Genomic DNA, 19402 nt, shown 5'->3' with positions numbered 1-19402 from the left:
AGTGTGCTGAAGTGCATATGGGCTGCTCTGCCTGTAGTGTTCCTGCCATTGCTCTCTGTGGGTTTTTTGTTTTGGTGGAGGGGATAGAGGGGATGTTTGTTTTTTGTTTGACACAGTTCTTGGTTTTCTCACTCTAGTAACAGGCTTCTTGGCCCCCAAGTTATGATTTCCTTGTCAAGATTTGTGATTCTCCTCTTGCACTGACTTTGTTATTTTTCTTCCTCCTCCTCTTGCCTGCCAAACCCTATTTTTCTCTGTGGCCCATTCATTTGAGCTCTTTAGTGCTCTGCATTCAAATTGGTTGGGAGCTTCCTTGGCTCAGGAGGAAGACTTCTTAGATTGTAGACATACCATGAAGCAATCCAAACCTGAAACTGTTCAGACTGTAGAGTTTAAGGAGCATTAAGTTTAAGTTGGAGTTTAAGGTGGATTTTGGGGGATAATGTGTGGATAAATATTTTAATCCCTAGAGTACATAAATGTAAACTGTTTTTTAAGATGTTGCTTTGTAAATTTGAACCAAACCTTTTGTTTGGGAACTTGAAATAACAAAGCCAACAGTCCTTAAAAAGAAGTAATTCTCTCACTTATTCTCAACCTACTGTCTCTGTAAATTATATTGTAACTAGTCTAGATGGAGCAACATGCATCTCTTAATGCTTATTAGAGAAAAAAAGTAAGCTACTCTTGATTTGTCCTGAGGTTAACCTCAGCCCTAACTATTTGGGAGAAGTTATAAAATTGGGAAGATTATGGTGAGAGGTGGTAGACAACTTTGCTAGATTGTTGTTCAGGCTTCTTCTTAATTATTTGTTCAATGAGATAAAGGATGAGATCAGGTCTCTCTTCCTGCCATGTGTAAACAGAGAAGATTTGGAATGTCTGACTTCTTTTGCAAGCTGGCTGTTTGGATCTGGGGGTAAAAAAAAGTAAGATGTATATGCAAGAGCACTTCCCCAACCACCCAGATTTTTGCTAATAACTGTGTGTTGTGATCCTGTCTTTAGGCAGCTTGTTTGATCAGTTAGGGCATAAGCTACTTTTGTTGTTGCGAGTCAAGTTCATTAACTTGGGGAGGGTCAGAGGGAAGAAAGGAGTCTTAAGTTACTGTGTACGTAACTAGGATGGGTTCTTATTTGACCTGAAGTCTGTCTTGATGCAGCAGCACAAGCCAGCGAGGAGACTGTCACATTCCGCCGTGAACGCAGCACATTTAGGCGTCAGGCAGTACGACGCCGGCACAATGCAGGGAGTAACCCTACCCCTCCTACATTGCTCATCGGATCACCCCTCAGGTAGGGTATCTAAATGTTCCACCATATTTAGCATGCATGCAGCAGACCACTTCCCCACACCCACCAGTGTTGCCAGAAAAGCACTTTTTACTTCCTTCCCCACCATAACCTCCTTGAGCTGTCACTGCATGTCACTGTGGGCTTGTTGAATTGTGCATGTATATGTGGCACTATTTAAAAAATGGTCAGGATAGTCAGTCTCTAACACGTTATATCTGTTTTAAGATTGATATAAAAATTAACTAATGCTAACAAACTTAGTCTCAGTGGTTTTTATAAAAAATTTTTGGAACTTTCAATCAACAAGAGAAACTCAAGAAAAAATAGAATCAGCAACCCCCCATTTTGGTTTTCTTTTCTCGAAGAATGTAAGCATTAGGGACTAGTACTGTGATCACTTTTCACATTTGCAGATTGTGAGAGAAGCAAAATGACAGAACATTATAAAGAGCTAAGTACATACAGAGATTCCAAATCTAAAATACAGGTAAACGTTTATGAAGATCTTTGAGCTTTTTACAGTAGAAGAGAAATAATGAATAAAATGCCCAGTATTGCTTAGTGTTAAATCCAATTGTGTGGCAATTTACATGCATTGGCAACGTTGAAAATGTAGTGTATGCACATATCTCCGAAGTCCCCCAGCCTTTACTGGCCCCTTTGTTTACTATGCTGAGCCTAGTGACTTTTTAGGTACAGCAGCTCTGTTTGATCAATCAGCCTGAACAGTAGAAGCACAAGCCACCATAAGTTTTTAATCTTCTGTTTTAGTCTTTCAATTTCTTGGTTGCGTATGGTGTTGGAGATTCTGGTGAGGAGAAGTCCTGTAGAAGAAGGAACAGTTCCCTATTATAAGTACTGAAGTAATTCTTCCTTTAGTTGCATGATAAAATATATAGGAGTAACTGCATTTGTTATATATTCTTAATGGTCTTCTTTTGTACGCTGAAGTCTTTTTGTGTTTAGGGAATATTGATGTAGTTTTTTGAACTAGGAAAAGCTGTGGAAACTTAACAAATAAAAAGAAAATACCTTAGAACAGAGGATGGCACAGGAATTGTGCCATCTTTGTCACACCACTAAAATATCTGAGGATTACGTTTGCAAATTTTCCTCAGGCAGGGGGAGTGCAACAATGGTACCTAGAAATATAATAGATGAAGGATTGACTTCTGTCATATCAAGGACTGAAACTAGCTAGGTGTGTTTTTTTAGTGGCCTATGCAATATAAAGTAGTAATCATTAAATTTCAGATTTTTTTTGGTTAAGATTTTGGTCTTACTGAATGTAGGGTGTTCAAGCTGGTGATAGTGAAGGATGATGAAATTTTGTATTCTTTCAGATCACTTTTGCTTTACCTAATTGCCTTTGCGTGCCTCTGAGCTTTTATTTTCCTTTTTTTTTTTTTATAGAGGAGGGTAGTGCAGCTTTATGTATTGCAGCATAAGAGGCTGTGCAGACTAAAGAAAGTGCCATAACTGTGTATTAGTTAGAAAAGTGTTTTCTTTCTTGTAGATATATAAGTAAGGAAAATAAAGGACTCTGTTTTAAACTGTGGTTGATAGCTGCCTCATTTCCACATGCTGGTGCAATCATTAAGATTGCCATGGCTTAAGCTTGACTTCAGTGAGAGACGATTAAATAACTTTGTGAACTTTGTGAGTCATGAATTTCACTTTGTGAAGTGGGAGTAACTCTAATCAGACAAGAAGTTCAAGGGTAAAAAAAAAAGCAGATTAAATATTTTTGCCTCTAAACATCTTTTATCTAAATTTGTTCTATTCTACATTTAAAAAAACCTCTCAAAACCACTCACTGTACTTTGTCTAACATACTGACATAAATTATCAAAAGTATTTTATAATATAAAACATTCAGAATTGAATACTTGGTGAGGTTAATTTACTCAAAGTAATTTTCGTGGTGCTAAATGACTGTCCCTTGGAGTAAATTGCCTTAGTCCAACCAAACACCAAAGTGCTTTCATATTTGTTTGACACAAATTCAATTTGAGCTATCAACTGTGGAATGTATCTGAAAAAAAATGTGTTATTTCTAGGGGAACAGTAAAAAAACTCCTTTCCTTTATATGAGTAGCTGAATTTTAGTGTAAATTCTGTGTTACTGGAAGAGGGAAACCCTTAAGAAAGATTTAATAGAAACCATGCCTAAGGAGCAAATGTAAAGAAATACATTTTTAGCCAATTACTACTATGAAGTTTTCAGAACATCACTGCAACTGTACTGACATCTCTCCTGTATGCTCTTGGTGAGCTGCCCCCATCTAGTTTCTGATATTGCTAATCCATGACTTCAGATATTAAACTTCTAAGAGTATTAGATTTACTAATTTACTAGATTTACTTTAGTTGCCCCGATGTTTTGTGTTTCTTATTCTTGCCAGCCATTCTTTAATCTCTAATCTTCTAACTCTATCATAAAATTGGATGTTGGGGGAATGCTCCCTAGGACCTGTTGAATTAAACTTGATTTCTTTTTGTAATTTCCTATCCATGATTGCAATTACTTTTCACTTGCTTTGTGAAATATTTAGTAAAAGAGACAATGGCATTGTATATGTGTATATACACATATGGCAGTGGTAGACAAGTCAAACCTGGTCTAGTAAATTTTGCTGGTTTGACACTGAATTAGACACAAGATTATTTTGCCTGGTAACCTAAAAAAAAACAAACCCAAAATGCACTGTTAAACACCATCCACCTCTGCTTTTGTCCTGTCTAGATGTCAATAATGTTTTAGGCACTTTAAAAATAAGTGTTCATTGGCATCCCATGTAGTCAATGGTGTATGCATGTTTGTAAGTGACTGTATGAAGCAGAAGTTTATTCTTACAATAATCAGGCAGAGATTAAACATGGTTTTTGCATATCTGTGCAATTGGGTAACATTAATATTTTGGTGGGATTTTTTAATTGTGACAGCAGTGGATAACTATTCAAAGGACAGCTGTGTATATACCTCTTGAGATGTACCTGCTATTTATGGGAAAGCAGTGTTGTTTAGCATTGGTTTGGAGTTGCTTAAGGAAGGCAGTGAATGTTGGCACATCTGTGAACTTCCCTAGGGCTTCCCTGGGGTTGCTGCATAGCTCACAGAAAGCCTTGTGTACTGCAGCAAAACACTGAATTTAAATTTCAGATTAAAATGTTAGAACACAGGAAATAATGAGTTGCAGTTATTTTCTTCCTGAGCTGTGTGCATGTATGCGTTATTTTGCATGAGCTTTTCTTAACACCTGTTCTTATATCCATATTTTGTTTTCCAGTGATGCTCTAAAAAAAGAACTGAAAAGTAGATGATGTAGAAAATACTGTTAAAAGCAAGTACATCAGATATAACCCTTCAACTCTTAGTAAGATCTTGTTTTTTTAGTTGCCTCATTTGCCAACTCTAGCATCATGTTACAAACAGTGAAGTGTTAAAAGTAATAGGTGATACATATTGTTTTTCAAAAGAGTGTTTAACCTATTTTCCAGTCTTTAAAATACAAAGTCTTTTATCTAATATATGCCTCAGCTAATGACAGTAAAATGTGACTTGTTTAAATCCACAAAATGAAGGATTATAAAACTACTGCTCTTGCAAAGATGGTATGATATCAACTGTAAACATCATGTACTCAGACACTTTGTCATACCTACTATTAAACAAGCTGTTTAAAAAAGCCTGTCTTTGGTAAATAGTTTTATAAAGTAATTTTGCAATGGAAGACTGTGAAGAGGAGAATTAACATTTTCAGACATTGTCAGCTCATGGTTACAAATGTCTCTGAAAGCCAGGTTGACTTTTAAAACCTGAGTTTTGGCGAGTAATAAAGCTTTTGCTGTAATTTCAAAATAACTTCAGAATCAACTTAACTTTTGCCAATTACTAATTTTCTATGAAGAGTCTTACTATGTTCAAAATAATTCTGAATCCAGACATATTACTTCAGTTATCTACAAGGTCTGTGATATCGTATGTCTATTAACAAAGCTTAAAGTCATTTTCTAGTTAGTGCAGATTAATGATAAGAATGGTGATGTCTCTGTGACTAATAAAAAAAGCCCTAAACAGCTGATCAGCTCATACTTGAATAAGTAAGTAGGACCCCAACTACTGTGAGAAGACTGGAATAGTCAGTAGTAAACATAGGTAATACCTGAGTCTTTAGTTAAACTAACTGGCAGTAATTTGCTTTTGCACCCACAAATTAAGACTCTGAGGAATATACTTGTTGGGTGACTTGGGCAGATCTTAGAAAACAATACTACTGCTAAGAAGTTGATGGGAACAGTATGTGTAGATTACTGATGTAACTGGGGCCTAAATACTCTGTTACACAGAACTTAGGAGTTACTTTAACCCTGTTGGCTGCTTAATGCTCCTATACTCGTTTTTTAAAAACAGGTTTTTCTCTTTAAACTGAAAAATCTTGTTTTTCTTCACTTCTGGCTCTTTTTCACTTCTTCCTGGTAATGTGTCCCCAATGCGTGTTTTCTCGTAGCCTTCAAGATGGTCAGCAAGGCCAGCAGTGCTCCTCCCAGGTCAGAGTGCAGTCCCGCCCCCCTTCCCAGGCAGCTGTGCCCGGCGCTAGCGCCTCCTTGCTGGTGAGAAATGGGAGTGTCCACTTAGAAGCATCACATGCCACTGCATCTGCTGTAGGCGGTAGCAGTTTGCACGATGAACTTGGTATGCAGGCCTTATGTAACCTTGGTGACATGGAAGTTTTAATACGGCACATTTATTGGTAATAATGCAGTGAAAATCAGCTAACCTGAGCTTTGTTCCTGAATCTTGTAGGTGTGTTTCTAGGAAGGCCATATTGCTCATCAATTCATTGCCTTTGTCAATCATCTTTCCAGGCACTTTATCTAACAAATGCATGATGGGAAATAAGGAGGCATAGTTGCAAGTAATGGTGGTGTGAGAGCTTTCTTGATTTGAACAATGTAACACAAGTAAAAAAGTCTTTCCTGTAGCCTGCAGGCAGTTGAGCAGAGATGGAGACTTCGGGAATCTTCTGGTTCCTGAAAAGACCAACTTGTTATGGTTCCTAGGAATTCTTATCCTTTTTAGATGAGTTGTTTAGCTGATGTTCAGAAAAGGAATAAGTAAATTAATGCTTTGCTTTTAATGTACACCTGAATTTAGGAGCTTGATACTGGAAGTGAATCTGGACTCTTTCATATATCAAATACCATTTTACAGAGCTTTATAGTGCCCTCTTAGTTCTTCATGGTGCATTTTATATGGTATTCTTGATTATTAACTTCTTGATTAACTTCAGTGCAGCTAATAAAATTGCCAGGAAGAAGTTAATATGATCTTTATGACTGATCTGCCGCATAGTACAGGGGCAGGTTTGGGAAAATTCCTGGCAAGGATCTTTGCAGCTATCTATACATGGCCTGAATTACTTATGACTTCATCATTAATATGTAACTCTTCCTTGGATTATTAAAATGGGCATCTTGAGCACTGGCAATTTTTGGTGATGGAATTTTGAGCAGCTGTCAGCTGTAATAACCTAAAAGTACAGGTTTGATCAGAACACTGACAAAACATTTGCTTCAGACTTTTCTGTAATCCAGTACTAAAGGATAAGTGAGTTGTCATCTTACCTCACTAGAGGGGAAGACTCCATTAGTTGTTAGTCTGTGGTAACCCTTTAAATATGAGTTTGACTTAGTCTTCATTCTTCTGCATCATCTAGCTGCACTGTAAGGAAAAATGGAATATATGCAAAACTGAAAACCACCTTGACCTACTCTGAGATGTTTTATAACACTTAACTACAGATGTAATAAATACACATGATCTAGTTATCTAATAATTTTTGCTGCATATTCTGCTTTACTGTTTTCTAGATAGAAGTATTGCTGTTTCAGTCTCAGTGCTTGTATGTGTCTCTTGACTGTGAAAGCTTGTCACACAAAACCCATTTTCTTTATTTAATTTGGACTCTGATTTCTTATTTGAAAAAAAGAATTGAAATATAACTCTGAAATTGTTATACTGGTTACATCTGTCCAAGGTTCATGTTGAGCTATATTCTTGAGGCTGTCATTATTTATTTGAAGGATTTGATTCATCTTGCCCAAAATAATGCAGTTGAGTTCTGTGGAATTTTTCATTTAATATGCAATCTAGGTCTATGTTATTTAAGAGCTTATATTATTTGGTCTCGCAGAAATCAAAGTAGTTCATATATAAAATTCAACATGGCATTCAGGCTCTCTAAAAAGGCATATTCATTGTAATTTTTGTGTATTGCAGTCTTCAGAAATGCATGTGAGTCAATTCTTCTGAGACTTTACCCATACTGTGCTTACAATTATATGGGACATTGCGTTGTCTTTGGGAGGCACAAAATTTCTGGGATCTGCTAGATAGGAATCTGATGTATAGTAGGGATTTGTTTCCTGTTTTGAGACTCTGATCACCTAGTTTAGAATCCTTTGAGAAAAAAGAGCTATTATAGGCGGGATTTTCTTGTGTTATTTTAGGAAAATAAGATTTTCCAGTTTGTTTAGCAGGTTTTGTGAAACAAGTCCTGTCTTTTATTAGGAGTAAAATAGTTGGCAAAATTGTGCCAACTTTCATGTGTGTGATTCCTTTATCAGGCCTCACAAGAAAATCTCTTTCCTTATGAATGGTACATGGTTAGTTTCTTTGGAGGTTTTTTTGTTGGGTTTGGATAGTTTTGTTTTTTTTTTAAATCCTCAGTTAGGATTGAAGTAACACTATTCTTCTTTTTCCATTGAGTCTAAGGCTCTTGGTTTTGCTATGTTATCCCAAGATATCTTAAGTGAAAAATGACCCTGTTACTTTAGATTGTCTATGTTTTGGGTTGCAAGAAGGTTGTAGTTTGATTTTTTTCCTTGGTCAGCATCAGAATAAAAATTAAAGCAGTGAAGCAGATATGACCAGTTCTTTGTCACTGGGAAATCATTGTGACTGCCCAGGGCAAAAAAAAAAAATAGGTCCTGAAAATAGCGTGGAATATATGGAAAGAAAACCTGGTTTACACCAATTGGAAATATCAGTGACAAACATAGGTGGGGTTATAATATCTTTTATGTACAGTGCACATAAGAGTTTCTTAATTCAAATTCTCTTGGAAAAACAAGCAAGGCACCTATTCATTTACTTTAAAAGCCCTCATGTATAGGGCTCATGTTTTCCTTTACCAGTTCACTATCTGCTTCTACGTTTCTTCTATTCTGGTTTATATAACAAACAATCTTTCATATTTAAGTATTTTAATTTATGAAGGCAATTGAATGATTTCGGATATCAAAACTTTTATATAAAGATAAATGTATACACTGGTTACTTTCTTTACTGAAGCCAATTTAGAAGCAGTTACTCAGTATGTTTTGATAATTAAATAGTTGTAATTTATTTGGGATGGATGTGTGAGCATGTTCAAAGGTCCATGTAGAAAATAAATATTCACTTCCCATTATTTCTATAGAAAATACCTGTGTTGTAGTCTGAAATTTGGTATAATTGGATGTTGCTTTTTTGACAAACTTCATATAGGAACAAAAAATGAATCGCTTCAAAGTGTTCTAACTGAAAACATATACATCTTCATACCATAGCTAACAGTAAATATTGATCTTTGTAAATGGCTCTCCTAGCAGTCTACCAAGTTGTCAAATTCTGACTACTTTGGTTTTGCTGACTAGGATTTTAAAAATACTGACTGGAGCAGTAGACAAATATATCTTGATCTAATGATGATGTAATTTCAACATGTCAGTAAGCCTTTGAATGTGAACTAGTCTGAGAGGCTTGAAAAAAAGTGATATTTATTAGATGTAAAACTGGGAAGCAAACTGAAGATAACTTAGCTGAGGAAACCACCAGAGCACCATTTTAGTTAGATCCTGAGCCACTTATGTGTTCTGGGTTTTGTCTTTGTAAGCTCATCAGTCTGTTGCTGTTGCCTGTTGATGCCCTTAACTGTGGGAATATGAGTTTGTACAGTGTGAACTGTTACCTGACTGTCTCTGGATGTGGTGATGAGATATTTTGGTCTTTTGGCACAAGGAAACTGGCTTCAAAGAACACATATTTGTCTTCTCCTCTTCGTGTGAGAATGAAGATGTATTTTGGATTTGTGTGCATGAGTATCCCAGTGTCTTGGTTTGTTATTGTAACCTGGTCCAAATAGAATATTTTTGGCAGACTTTAATTTGCTAAGAATTTACAGGTCTCCTTGTTTTTTTGTGTCTGTGTGCAGTGAAGTTACAGACATTTATGCTGAGTGGGCAAACGTGCCATTTATCATATTTCTTGATTTGCAACATAGTCTTTGGAGTCTCCCATTTGTTCACAACTTGGTACAACTACAGGCTTTAGAGCAAAGATACATTCTTGAACTTATTCAATGTGATGCTGTTTCAAGTATCCTACGGAGAATGCTGTGGGAGACAGGAATGGGAGAGAGTCACTAGAGTAAATAACAATGCTAGGTATATCCATATGTACTGACTCTTGAGTATTGAAATACTTTGTTAGAATTTGTGTACTGTGAGGAAGCTGTTCCTATCTTAGAGTTTTAAAATTATTAAGGATTTTGGAGCTCAGACATATTATCTCCAGTCACATCTGGGAGTTTGTGTCACCAACAGCAATGAACAGTCCTGTCAAGTTTTATACCAAGATGAGTTGAGGCTTTTCTGAAAAATCTTTTTATTTAAACTAACCAACCAAAAACCCCCAAAAAAACAACATCAAAACCAAACAAAATAAAAAACAGCAAAAGAAAAAGAGGGAAAAAAAATAATTTGTTTTAATGAGAAGCTGTGCTTTGCTTGCCAGGGAACTAATTTTCAATAGGAAGCCCATATAAATAGGTGAGTGAATTGCAAGCATGACATATCCTGAGTCCATTTTGTAGTTTGCGTATAAACAATGGGAATTAAGTGTTCTGTTTGTTTGCTTCCTCTGTTAATCAGGCTTGTTATATACCACTGCAGCAGTGCAGTACTTACAGCAGCAATATAAATGCAGTAAATTTTGATAGATTCCAAGATAAATTAGGTGACAGGGAACTGTAGATATGAGAGAGTGTAATAGTTCAGTAAACTTCTGAAATAAATATCTGATGTGTTTTCTCAGCCCAAGGGAAGAGGAAGTTATATGTCCAAGCAGTATACTCTTAACTTCTGTGACTAGAATTTCATTAAATTAAAAATGTAAAAGTTTAATTTGCAGGATCTCTATTCAGTAATGCAAAACCATGAAGAATTTAACAATTTAACCCAAACTTGCCTTTTCTTAAGGGCTGGTTGCCCAGGAGATTTTTCCATAAAAATTTAAGCACATTTTTGTCCTGACTGGAACCTCAAGTCTGTTTGTATTATCCAGTATCTCCACGTTTGCTCTTGAAACTTTTTTTATTGACGTCTTTAAGAAATAAACCTTTGTAACCAAAGGTTTTTATTAGCTGTGGGAAGATTCCCCATATTATCTACTAGTTTAAATTTTAAACTCCAGTATCAACTGTGTACTACACACTGCATTGAAAAACCGAAAGATAATCCACTAAAGCACTTCATTAAAATCTTATCCATTGAGGAAAAAGCTGTGACAAGTGAGCTTTGTACTTAGGCTTGTGGCAAATGTAATTGAATATGGAGAGAGAGCTGCTGTGTTACAGAGCTCTGGTGAATGCTATTTGTGCCTCCTGAGCTACGTAGGGGCCTGGCTTGTCACAATGGTGGCTCTGAGCACAGCTGTGGTATTGGCCTGGTTGTCTGAAGTGTTCCCTCTGAGGGTAGAAAGCTTTATGAAGATATTTTCAATATACCAGTATTTTTTCTTTGTTTCGCTGGTTTTAAGCATCTAGTTTGAGGGATTTAACCTGTTAAGATTCAAATGCTTCTGAATCAAACTTAATTGTCTGTGAGTCTGAAGAGAAGCTGGAGCAGGATGATATTGTGTTAAAAAAGTGTTCAAAATCCATGGTATTAGAAGCAGGTTATGTTTTCAAAAAATGGGATAGACTGGAAGCTCCGAGCTTGTTAGATATTTCTATATTTCTACAGGGACTACTTGTTATCTTGTATCAGCAGAAGGAAAGGCTGCAAGTCATATAGCTGAGAGGTGTATACAGTTTTTCTTCACATGCCCAAAGTGGGATTTTTTTTTCTTTTGTTTATATAAGCTGATCTTGGAATATTGCATGTTTTACATAATGACTTAAAAAGGGTTTCAAGCTAGAAGAGATAGAGAAATTGGCAGATAATTTCATATGAGATCAGTTTCAAAATCAGGTTCCCTGCATTCAGAGCTGAAATATATTGAACCTGGCCTTCTGAGAAAATTACAATGCTTATCTGTCTGATCAGGCCAATGTTGAGAGGAGGGAACTGTAAAAACATCATATTTGAGTAAGATAATTTATAATTTAAGTTATAATCTCTGTCTGCTTTTTAAAATTATCTATTTTGGGTGTAAATCCAAATAGTTTATCTAAGAAGTTAGTTTGCAGTCCTTTGTTTTTACACTGAAGCATTTGTTTCCAGCTTGTAAAATAAATCTCTGCCTCACATCCCTTTTTTTGAGTTTCCTAAGAAGAGTTTCCTGAAGAATCTCTGGCCACTTTTTTCAGTTTATGTATTTCTTTTCAAATAGACATGGGCTTCTCAAAAGAGTTTTATTCAGGATACCTGGGTTATCTCTGTTGCAGCTAAATGTTCTTAAATGCTGACAGTGAATGATTTACTGATGGTTCTGTTGTGGGTGGGGAAGAACTGAAGAAGCTGTCACTGCAAATTTTTCATGTGGTTATTCTCTAAGGGGAAAAATAGGCTTACATTGTCCACCTGTTGTGTTAATGGTGGCATCTTGTAAATACAAACTCTCTAATTCATTACTGCAGTTAGAGTATATATGTTGCATAAAATGGTACAAATGACAACTGTGTAGCTAATGTAAGCACTGGTGACACATTCATGTGTAATCACATTTTCTATTTTGACACGGATGTAAATTCAGATGTCTGAATTGATCTCTGTAGTAAGTTAATGAATAGAAGCTGCTGCCAATGGGATGAAACATGAGGAAATTTTGACCTGCTTTTGACCTTTTCTTTAATAGGTAAGTTCAGTTCTACGCTCTACGAGACAGGGGGCTGCGACATGTCACTTGTGAACTTTGAGCCAGCTGCAAGAAGAGCATCCAACATCTGGTGTGTGTGAAGGCCAGTCAAGAGTGATGATTCTTGTCTTACTGCAACCCAATAAATTTATTTTAATTTTAAAAGGTTATTTAGTATAGACTACCAAAAGAATCAATACAATATATTAACTGTATACTTTTACTTTTGTGATCTATGTGATTTTTACTAGAAGATGACATTAAGTTAAATATTATATCAGAAAATGAGGACTACTATTAGCTTAAGCAATACACTTCCAAGCTGGGAACTTGACAAATGTATTTTTTATTGGCTTATAGAAGGTCTTTGTTAAGGAATTTAACCCATTTTTGAGAAAGTAGGTGGCAGTTGACCATAGTAAGTATTGAACTTCCAATTGTGAAGCCACTGCAAAGTGATAAATTTATTCTCAAGTTCATAGATGGCATCATCATAGATGGTAGTGTTAATATGCCCGAGATTAAAGTTTGATTTGCAGCTGAAATAGCTACATACTGGAAAGTTCATCTGCTACTGGAAAGATGTCCTTTCTTTCACTGGAGGGATAGGAGGCAGAAGAAAGAAAAAAGCTCAAACCTCCTGTGATTTCCCACCTGCTCCCAATGTACTTCACTGTGTAGAATTGCACTGAAGCTATTGCACCATGCTGAATGCTATAATTCTATCACATGTAGGTGGAATAGCTCTTGGAATTGTGGAGTAATGAATATAAAACGTCCCGTTTTCTAATCTTTGTTGTGAGAGTATGCAAGTGCCTTTTGTAGAATTGAACTTCAACAAAAAGTTCTGCATTCCTTCTACAAAGCTGCCAGTCCCTGCCTCTACTGCTTGCATGTTCCAGATGCAATGGCTTTGCTGATGGCTGCTATTATGAAGTTGTCTGTGCTAATGAAAGGAACAAACTGGCCACTTCAGATAATCAGATCTTGGCTGCAGAGAATACTTGAGTTTCAGTGAAGTAAAATTGATAACAAAGAATGTTTTTATCTTAAGGCAAGGAACTGAAGGAAAGTTGCATAAATTTGATACAAGTCTTACAACCATGTGATTTACATGGAAAACAAACATCCAAAAGCTATCCAAAATTGGGGAAAAAAGCAATGGTTGGATATGGACTCTCATACAGTAAGAGAAATTTCTCTTCGTCTCTAATGAATGGAAATTGCAAATTAATCTTGCTCTTCTTACCAGAGGTTAACTTTATTTAAAGTTAATTTTTGCGAAAGCAGTTTAAGTAGCTCACCTTACTTGTACAGAGTATGTACTATTTTTGGTGGTTTTGGGATCTTGATAAAAACAGTATAGAATTAAGAGAAACTGCATGTGGACACCTAGCAGCCTCTGCACTTCTCTAGAGATGTGATTTATGTTTGCAAATCAGTATTTAACAGCTTATAAAATATTTTTGTTTTTTTCAAGTGGCATAATGACTATCATTGTGGTTCTTTTTAGACAATTGAGGGACTGGGTATTGAGAAAAATGTTATTAAGGGCAAGATTAAAGCGTCTCCTAGCATACTGTAGCTGTGGAATGTACCATAGTACATGAGACTAAGTGGCTACTTGCATTTATAATTAAGTGACTGACGGGAAAACTTAAAGATATTTAAATAAAATTAACAAGGTATCAAAATTAATGTGGGACACTTGAAAATTAGCGTGATCTGTTGAAATAAAATGTAGTTTATAATCTGAAGTATTTTCCCTGTTCTTATAGTGACACGGACTCTCATGTATCGAGTTCTACCTCAGTTCGCTTTTATCCACATGATCTAGTAAGTTTTTCTTACTTATTTTTAAAGCATGCAAAGATTCAGAAGGCTATCCCACTTTATAGCACTGATCAGTCATTCTGTGTGGTAGTTCTCTGTTCTTACGAAAGAATTTCTGCTTGTTTTTTCATTAGTCTTTTTCTAGGAAGGAGAAACTGGCTAAGCATAGTTAAGTACACTGATGATTTAAGGAATGATGAAAAGAATTTTATAAATCAAGAAATTGAATGTTAAACTTAAGTGATTGTAGGAAGAGGGCTTTCCTAACACTAAATCTCTAGTTCTGACACTTGAAGGTGGCATGAGTATTGAAACTTTACTCTTTGCTTTACATGTTTGTGAAGCTTTTTCATTAAAGGACATTTTAACAATTATATTGCCTAAGAATAAAGGGCAGTACATCAAGATGCTTTTTGGCCTGTTGATGAAATTTAGTCACTGGATTAGATGATACATATGTACTATAGTATCTTATTAGCATTGAATACTCTTCTTAAGTATCTTTTGTGGTTGTTACTATTACTGTGATTTTCATGAGAACTCTAAACAAACTACAAAGTAAGTAATAGTCGTAAATAGTATTTGACTGTTTAGGGCAGCACTTTTTCATTTAGGCCAGAGCTTTTTCATTTAGGCCAGACTGAGTCTTTTCTGGATTCAGTGGGTTCGGGTTGGCTGGTGCACAGCTATGTTGCTTTGTCATGCAAAAAGAACCATTCAGCTTGGGTCCGCATGCAGATTAGCTGACTATAAGAAATGTGTCGTAATTTATTTAAATTAATAATTGGATTATTCTTGTAGTGTATGTTGTCCCTGTATCGGTTTACTTGTCTTCAAATTTGAAGTTTTCAGAGTAAATGGGATAATGTGCTTGGAAGACACATTCATTTAAAATAAGGCATATGCTGAAATGCCTATGAGTTGTTGCATGCAAACTGTTATTGCTACTAGTCCTAGTCATGTGCTGTGATAAGGACAGGAAAAGTAAGTAGAAGCCTGTGATAGTGTTTAGCATGTAATTCCTCAAAAGTGAAACAAAAGAGTTCCAGCAGTTTTCTTTAAAGCAATTTTCAGTGTAATACATTGATTCAATATAAATGAGCTTTTGTTAATACTAACTTTCTTTTAGCTTTCTCTTCCTCAGATCAGGTTGAACAGGCTGCTAACAATGGATACAGATCTGCTGGAGCAGCAAGATATTGACCTGAGCCCTGACCTTCAGGACCACATGCAACCTCAAGAGGAAGCAGCTCAAAAAGTCAAGCAGTACTATCGCTTTTGGATCCTGCCTAAACTTTGGATTAGCATCAATTTTGATAGATTAACTCTTCTGGCTTTATTTGATAGGTGAGATCCTTGTGTGTTACCAGACCTCAGAAACAAAGATGGAAACTGTTACTACACTCTAATACAGATAAAACTGTCCTTAGAGAATTGTACTTATTTACTGTACTCTGAAAAATAAAAGAATAATACTGAATGTAGTTTTTCTGAAATAACGGAGGCTACTCTCCTTTTTTCTCTAGCAATCAAAAAATAAAAAGAAAACTAACCCTCACTTTTCCTGAGTGGGACAGTAACATACTTGAATGATCAAACAGAAGGATTTGTTGCCCATCTTTAAAGCTAGAGTGTAGCCTTCTCCAAAAATTAATTGAAGGGGTGTACAACCTGGCATGCACTTAAGTGTTTTGGTAAATAGAACTTACCTGTTGTTTCAAAGCTTTTTTTTTTTTTTTTTTTTTTTTTGAAGAGTTGTTTGATACTGTGACTTCTTGTCCCTGCTACATTTATCTAGAGGAAGAAAATTAAGGTGATCATCCAGTTACCAGCTTTTGGAATATGTAGAGTATATTTTGGTAATGAACCTCCATGAGATAAACAAGATAGTACTGATTCTATCCAGGGAGGAATACTCATAATTCTGTTCCGAAGCCCTGGCAATATCATAGGGTATTATCTGTATTCCACTTGGGATATCTTACTTAAGGTTTGTACAGAGAAACATACAGGTACAGAAAGTATTTCTAGTTTCTTCATTAGAAAATCATGAATGAGAGATTATATACATAGGTAAGTTATCATACTTGTGTTTTTAATAGGCTTATAATCATAATGGATGGGCTTTGAATATAGTTTTGTTACAGACCGTTCTTCTGGTGGAACTTTAGAATTATTTTAAAATTATCTGCTGAAGTTATCTATTGCTGTTTAAAGTAAAATTCCATAAGATACTAGCTGACTTTCACCTGCCATTGAAATCCCGGTAACTCCTAACCTTGCTAAAGGACAGTGTGCTAGTAGACTGTGGAAGTTCAAATCTATTCTTAACTACTATGCTACCAGTAGCACAAACCTTGTTAATTTTTGACCTTTACTGTTCTTCTGCAGCTTTTTCTAGTTTAATTTCTTTTTTTTCTTTTTTTCTCTCGCTTCAAAACAGGAATCGTGAGATCCTTGAGAACGTATTAGCTGTCATCCTAGCTATTCTAGTTGCATTTCTAGGCTCTGTACTTCTCATAGAGGGCTTTTTCAAGGATATTTGGGTCTTCCAGTTCTGCCTGGTAATAGCCAGTTGCCAGTATTCACTGTTGAAGGTATTTTAATTTCTCTTCACTTTCTACAAACAATAGATATAAATCTAATTGAGTGTTGCTGGTTAGTTAGAGCTTTAAGGAAAAATGTGCGTGCTTATCATTTATAAAGAAATGAGTAAACTTGGCCTCACGGAAAGTTTGTTAGATGGCAATGCAAGGTCACTTCACTAGAATGGTTTTGCATATGCTTGTTAAACAGTCCTTTATTTATTTTTCTCATGCATTATTTGGTTTCATAAAGAAGGAGCACGTTCTTACTTGTTGAAAACCCACTACGAACTAAACTTGAAGTTTTATTGATTTGGGTTTTAATTTTTTTTTTAGTGTCTACACCTCAGAGCATTCATATGAGGCAATTATATCTAAACATGTTTTTAATCAGATTATTAATTTCTGTTAGACTGTTAATGATTCAGTGTAATCTAAGAATGATGGATTATTTTTTATGATTTGACTATTAGGATGGAAATAAGATTTAAAATAAAAGTTCCTAATGCTGTCAAAAACAGCAAAAGTCCTGAAAATAATGGGGTTGGAGATTTTGTTAGACAGACATACTCTGTAAATAGATTTTATGGTTTATTACATTGTACTATTTAACAGCTTTAATGTGGCTTGTAGAACTGTAAACTTAATTTGGAACTGTAAAATTAATTGTATATATTGTTTAAAAAACTTGAACCAAGAAGTTTTGTGTATAGAGATGAAACACACTTACCTGTAGATTGGATAACAGCTCTTTTTATTTTGGTTTCAGAGTGTTCAGCCAGATTCTTCTTCCCCTCGACATGTAAGTCATGGGCATGTGTCACTGTAGTAACATATAGATGCAGAACTCACACAGAGAATTAATCTTTTTGGTTTGATTTTTCTGGCATTTCTCTTATGTTCCTTCTTAGAAGGCACAAAGGGCTTGTAGTTGTCTTAGTATCAGTTCCCTTCTCACACATTGTTTTCCCCCGCCGTACTTTTTGTGTTTAGCAAATCGTGCCTTCCTGTTCTGAGCCTAGCTTTTGCTAGGGAGCCATGTCATGTTAAGCTTTTGATGAATCTTTATTATTCTAGCAATTATGCTGTGTAGTATTCTTAATGTTGTAATTTGCTCTGCTGGTATGAACTGACACCACTTTGATGTTCTATTTCAGTTTTGTAGATAATTCTGTTGTCCTAGTGTGCACACTGCTTTATTTTTTCACTCTGAAGAGCTGAATTTGCAATGTTCTAGTGAGCATTAATGTTTGAATATGGAAATGTTCATGTAGTAGTATTGCATGTTCCAGTATCTTCTAGTGTGTTTATATCCTGTTGTGCACCTACTAGATTGCTAAGACAAAATATTACTTTTATGTCCTAGATAAAATGTATGAAAGCATTATTCCTCTGCAGCAAGTAATTAATTTTGTGTAAGAAGTTGTGTTTTGATAAATGCAGATAGAGATTCTGCTCCCCATCCAAGTAGTAGAAACAGTAACTGAGTAATAAACTTTAATCCCTTTTTCCTTAAAATTTATTTATTCTCACTTGTTTATGAAGCCTAGTCAGAACTTCCCTAGCATTTAGTACTGCAAGCAGCATAGCATAAAATATAGCTGAGACTAAGGGTATGTATAGCTTAGTCTAACTTAATCTAACTAATGTGTCTTTGTTGTATCAAAGCCACAAAAAAGCACAGACTGGTATTGGTGCAAGGCAATGCAGTTAAGGATTTTTTGAAGAAAACTTTAAGATATGATGAGGTGACAGTATATTAGTTGATGACCAGTGATTAATTTTGGTTCTGAAGCTATCTGTAGCAGAAGAGTAAAAGTTAATTTATCCACTAATAATGAACAAATGTTGGTGTTTTTGTGATTTCTTTTTAAACAGGGTCACAATCGTATCATAGCCTATAGTAGGCCTGTATATTTCTGTTTGTGTTGTGGTCTGATTTGGCTGTTGGATTATGGCAGCAGAAACATATCTACAACAAGATTCAGGTTGTACGGAATGGCTTTCACCAACCCATTGCTGCTGCTGTCAGCCAGGGACTTAGTTATAGGTGAGTGACTTTTCATGGATTTGAGTTGTTTGCTTTACAACAGTAGAACGGGAACGCTGTCATCTTCTATAGCTGTGCTGTAACAAATGGCAGAGATGCCTTCTACTAAATTTTTTCATTATCCAGTATCTTAGCCCTTACCCTTGAACTTTCTTACTGAACTTGAACCTGCATACACTACCCTTTGCTTGGACCTAGCTGCTCAGTAGTTAAAAAACCGGTTTGATTTGGACCCTTTCTCACTCTCTGGTGAGGCTTGTGGCAAATGAGTAGGAGTTCTCTTAAATCAGGTTATTCATATTTACCAATTTGGCAGAACAGTGCAGACGCAATTTAAAAAAACATTATACACAGGTTAAATCTTATTAATGTGCCTCTTCTCAGAATAGGCCTATCAGCTATACCAAAAATACAATTTTTGAGCTGTACTTCCATTTTGAGGTAATCCCATTGTTTTCTGAGCAGCACAGTGCATTCAGAATACTGATGACATTTAATTCCATTACCCCCCCTAGAC

General features: G+C 35.7%; 1 protein-coding gene across 10 annotated transcripts in view; it reads left to right on the top strand.

The window, feature by feature from the left end:
* PCNX1 (pecanex 1) overlaps positions 1-19402 on the top strand; it is an 86615-nt gene that overhangs the window by 30356 nt on the left and 36857 nt on the right. For 3 of the 10 annotated variants that reach the window (XM_056492240.1, XM_056492234.1, XM_056492241.1), the window contains 6 exons: positions 1163-1295; positions 14196-14253; positions 15380-15597; positions 16694-16847; positions 17605-17637; positions 18714-18885. In XM_056492240.1, the coding sequence (XP_056348215.1) occupies positions 1163-1295; positions 14196-14253; positions 15380-15597; positions 16694-16847; positions 17605-17637; positions 18714-18885 (768 nt within the window). Of the gene's footprint in view, positions 1-1162; positions 1296-5806; positions 5992-12417; positions 12509-14195; positions 14254-15379; positions 15598-16693; positions 16848-17604; positions 17638-18713; positions 18886-19402 lie in introns of all 10 variants that reach the window. The other 7 variants (XM_056492238.1, XM_056492243.1, XM_056492242.1 and 4 more) reach the window with 5 other exon arrangements.

This window comes from Oenanthe melanoleuca, chromosome 5, assembly GCF_029582105.1.
Source record: "Oenanthe melanoleuca isolate GR-GAL-2019-014 chromosome 5, OMel1.0, whole genome shotgun sequence".
Lineage (NCBI taxonomy): Eukaryota > Metazoa > Chordata > Aves > Passeriformes > Muscicapidae > Oenanthe > Oenanthe melanoleuca.
This window is presented reverse-complemented; position numbering and strand designations above follow the sequence as displayed.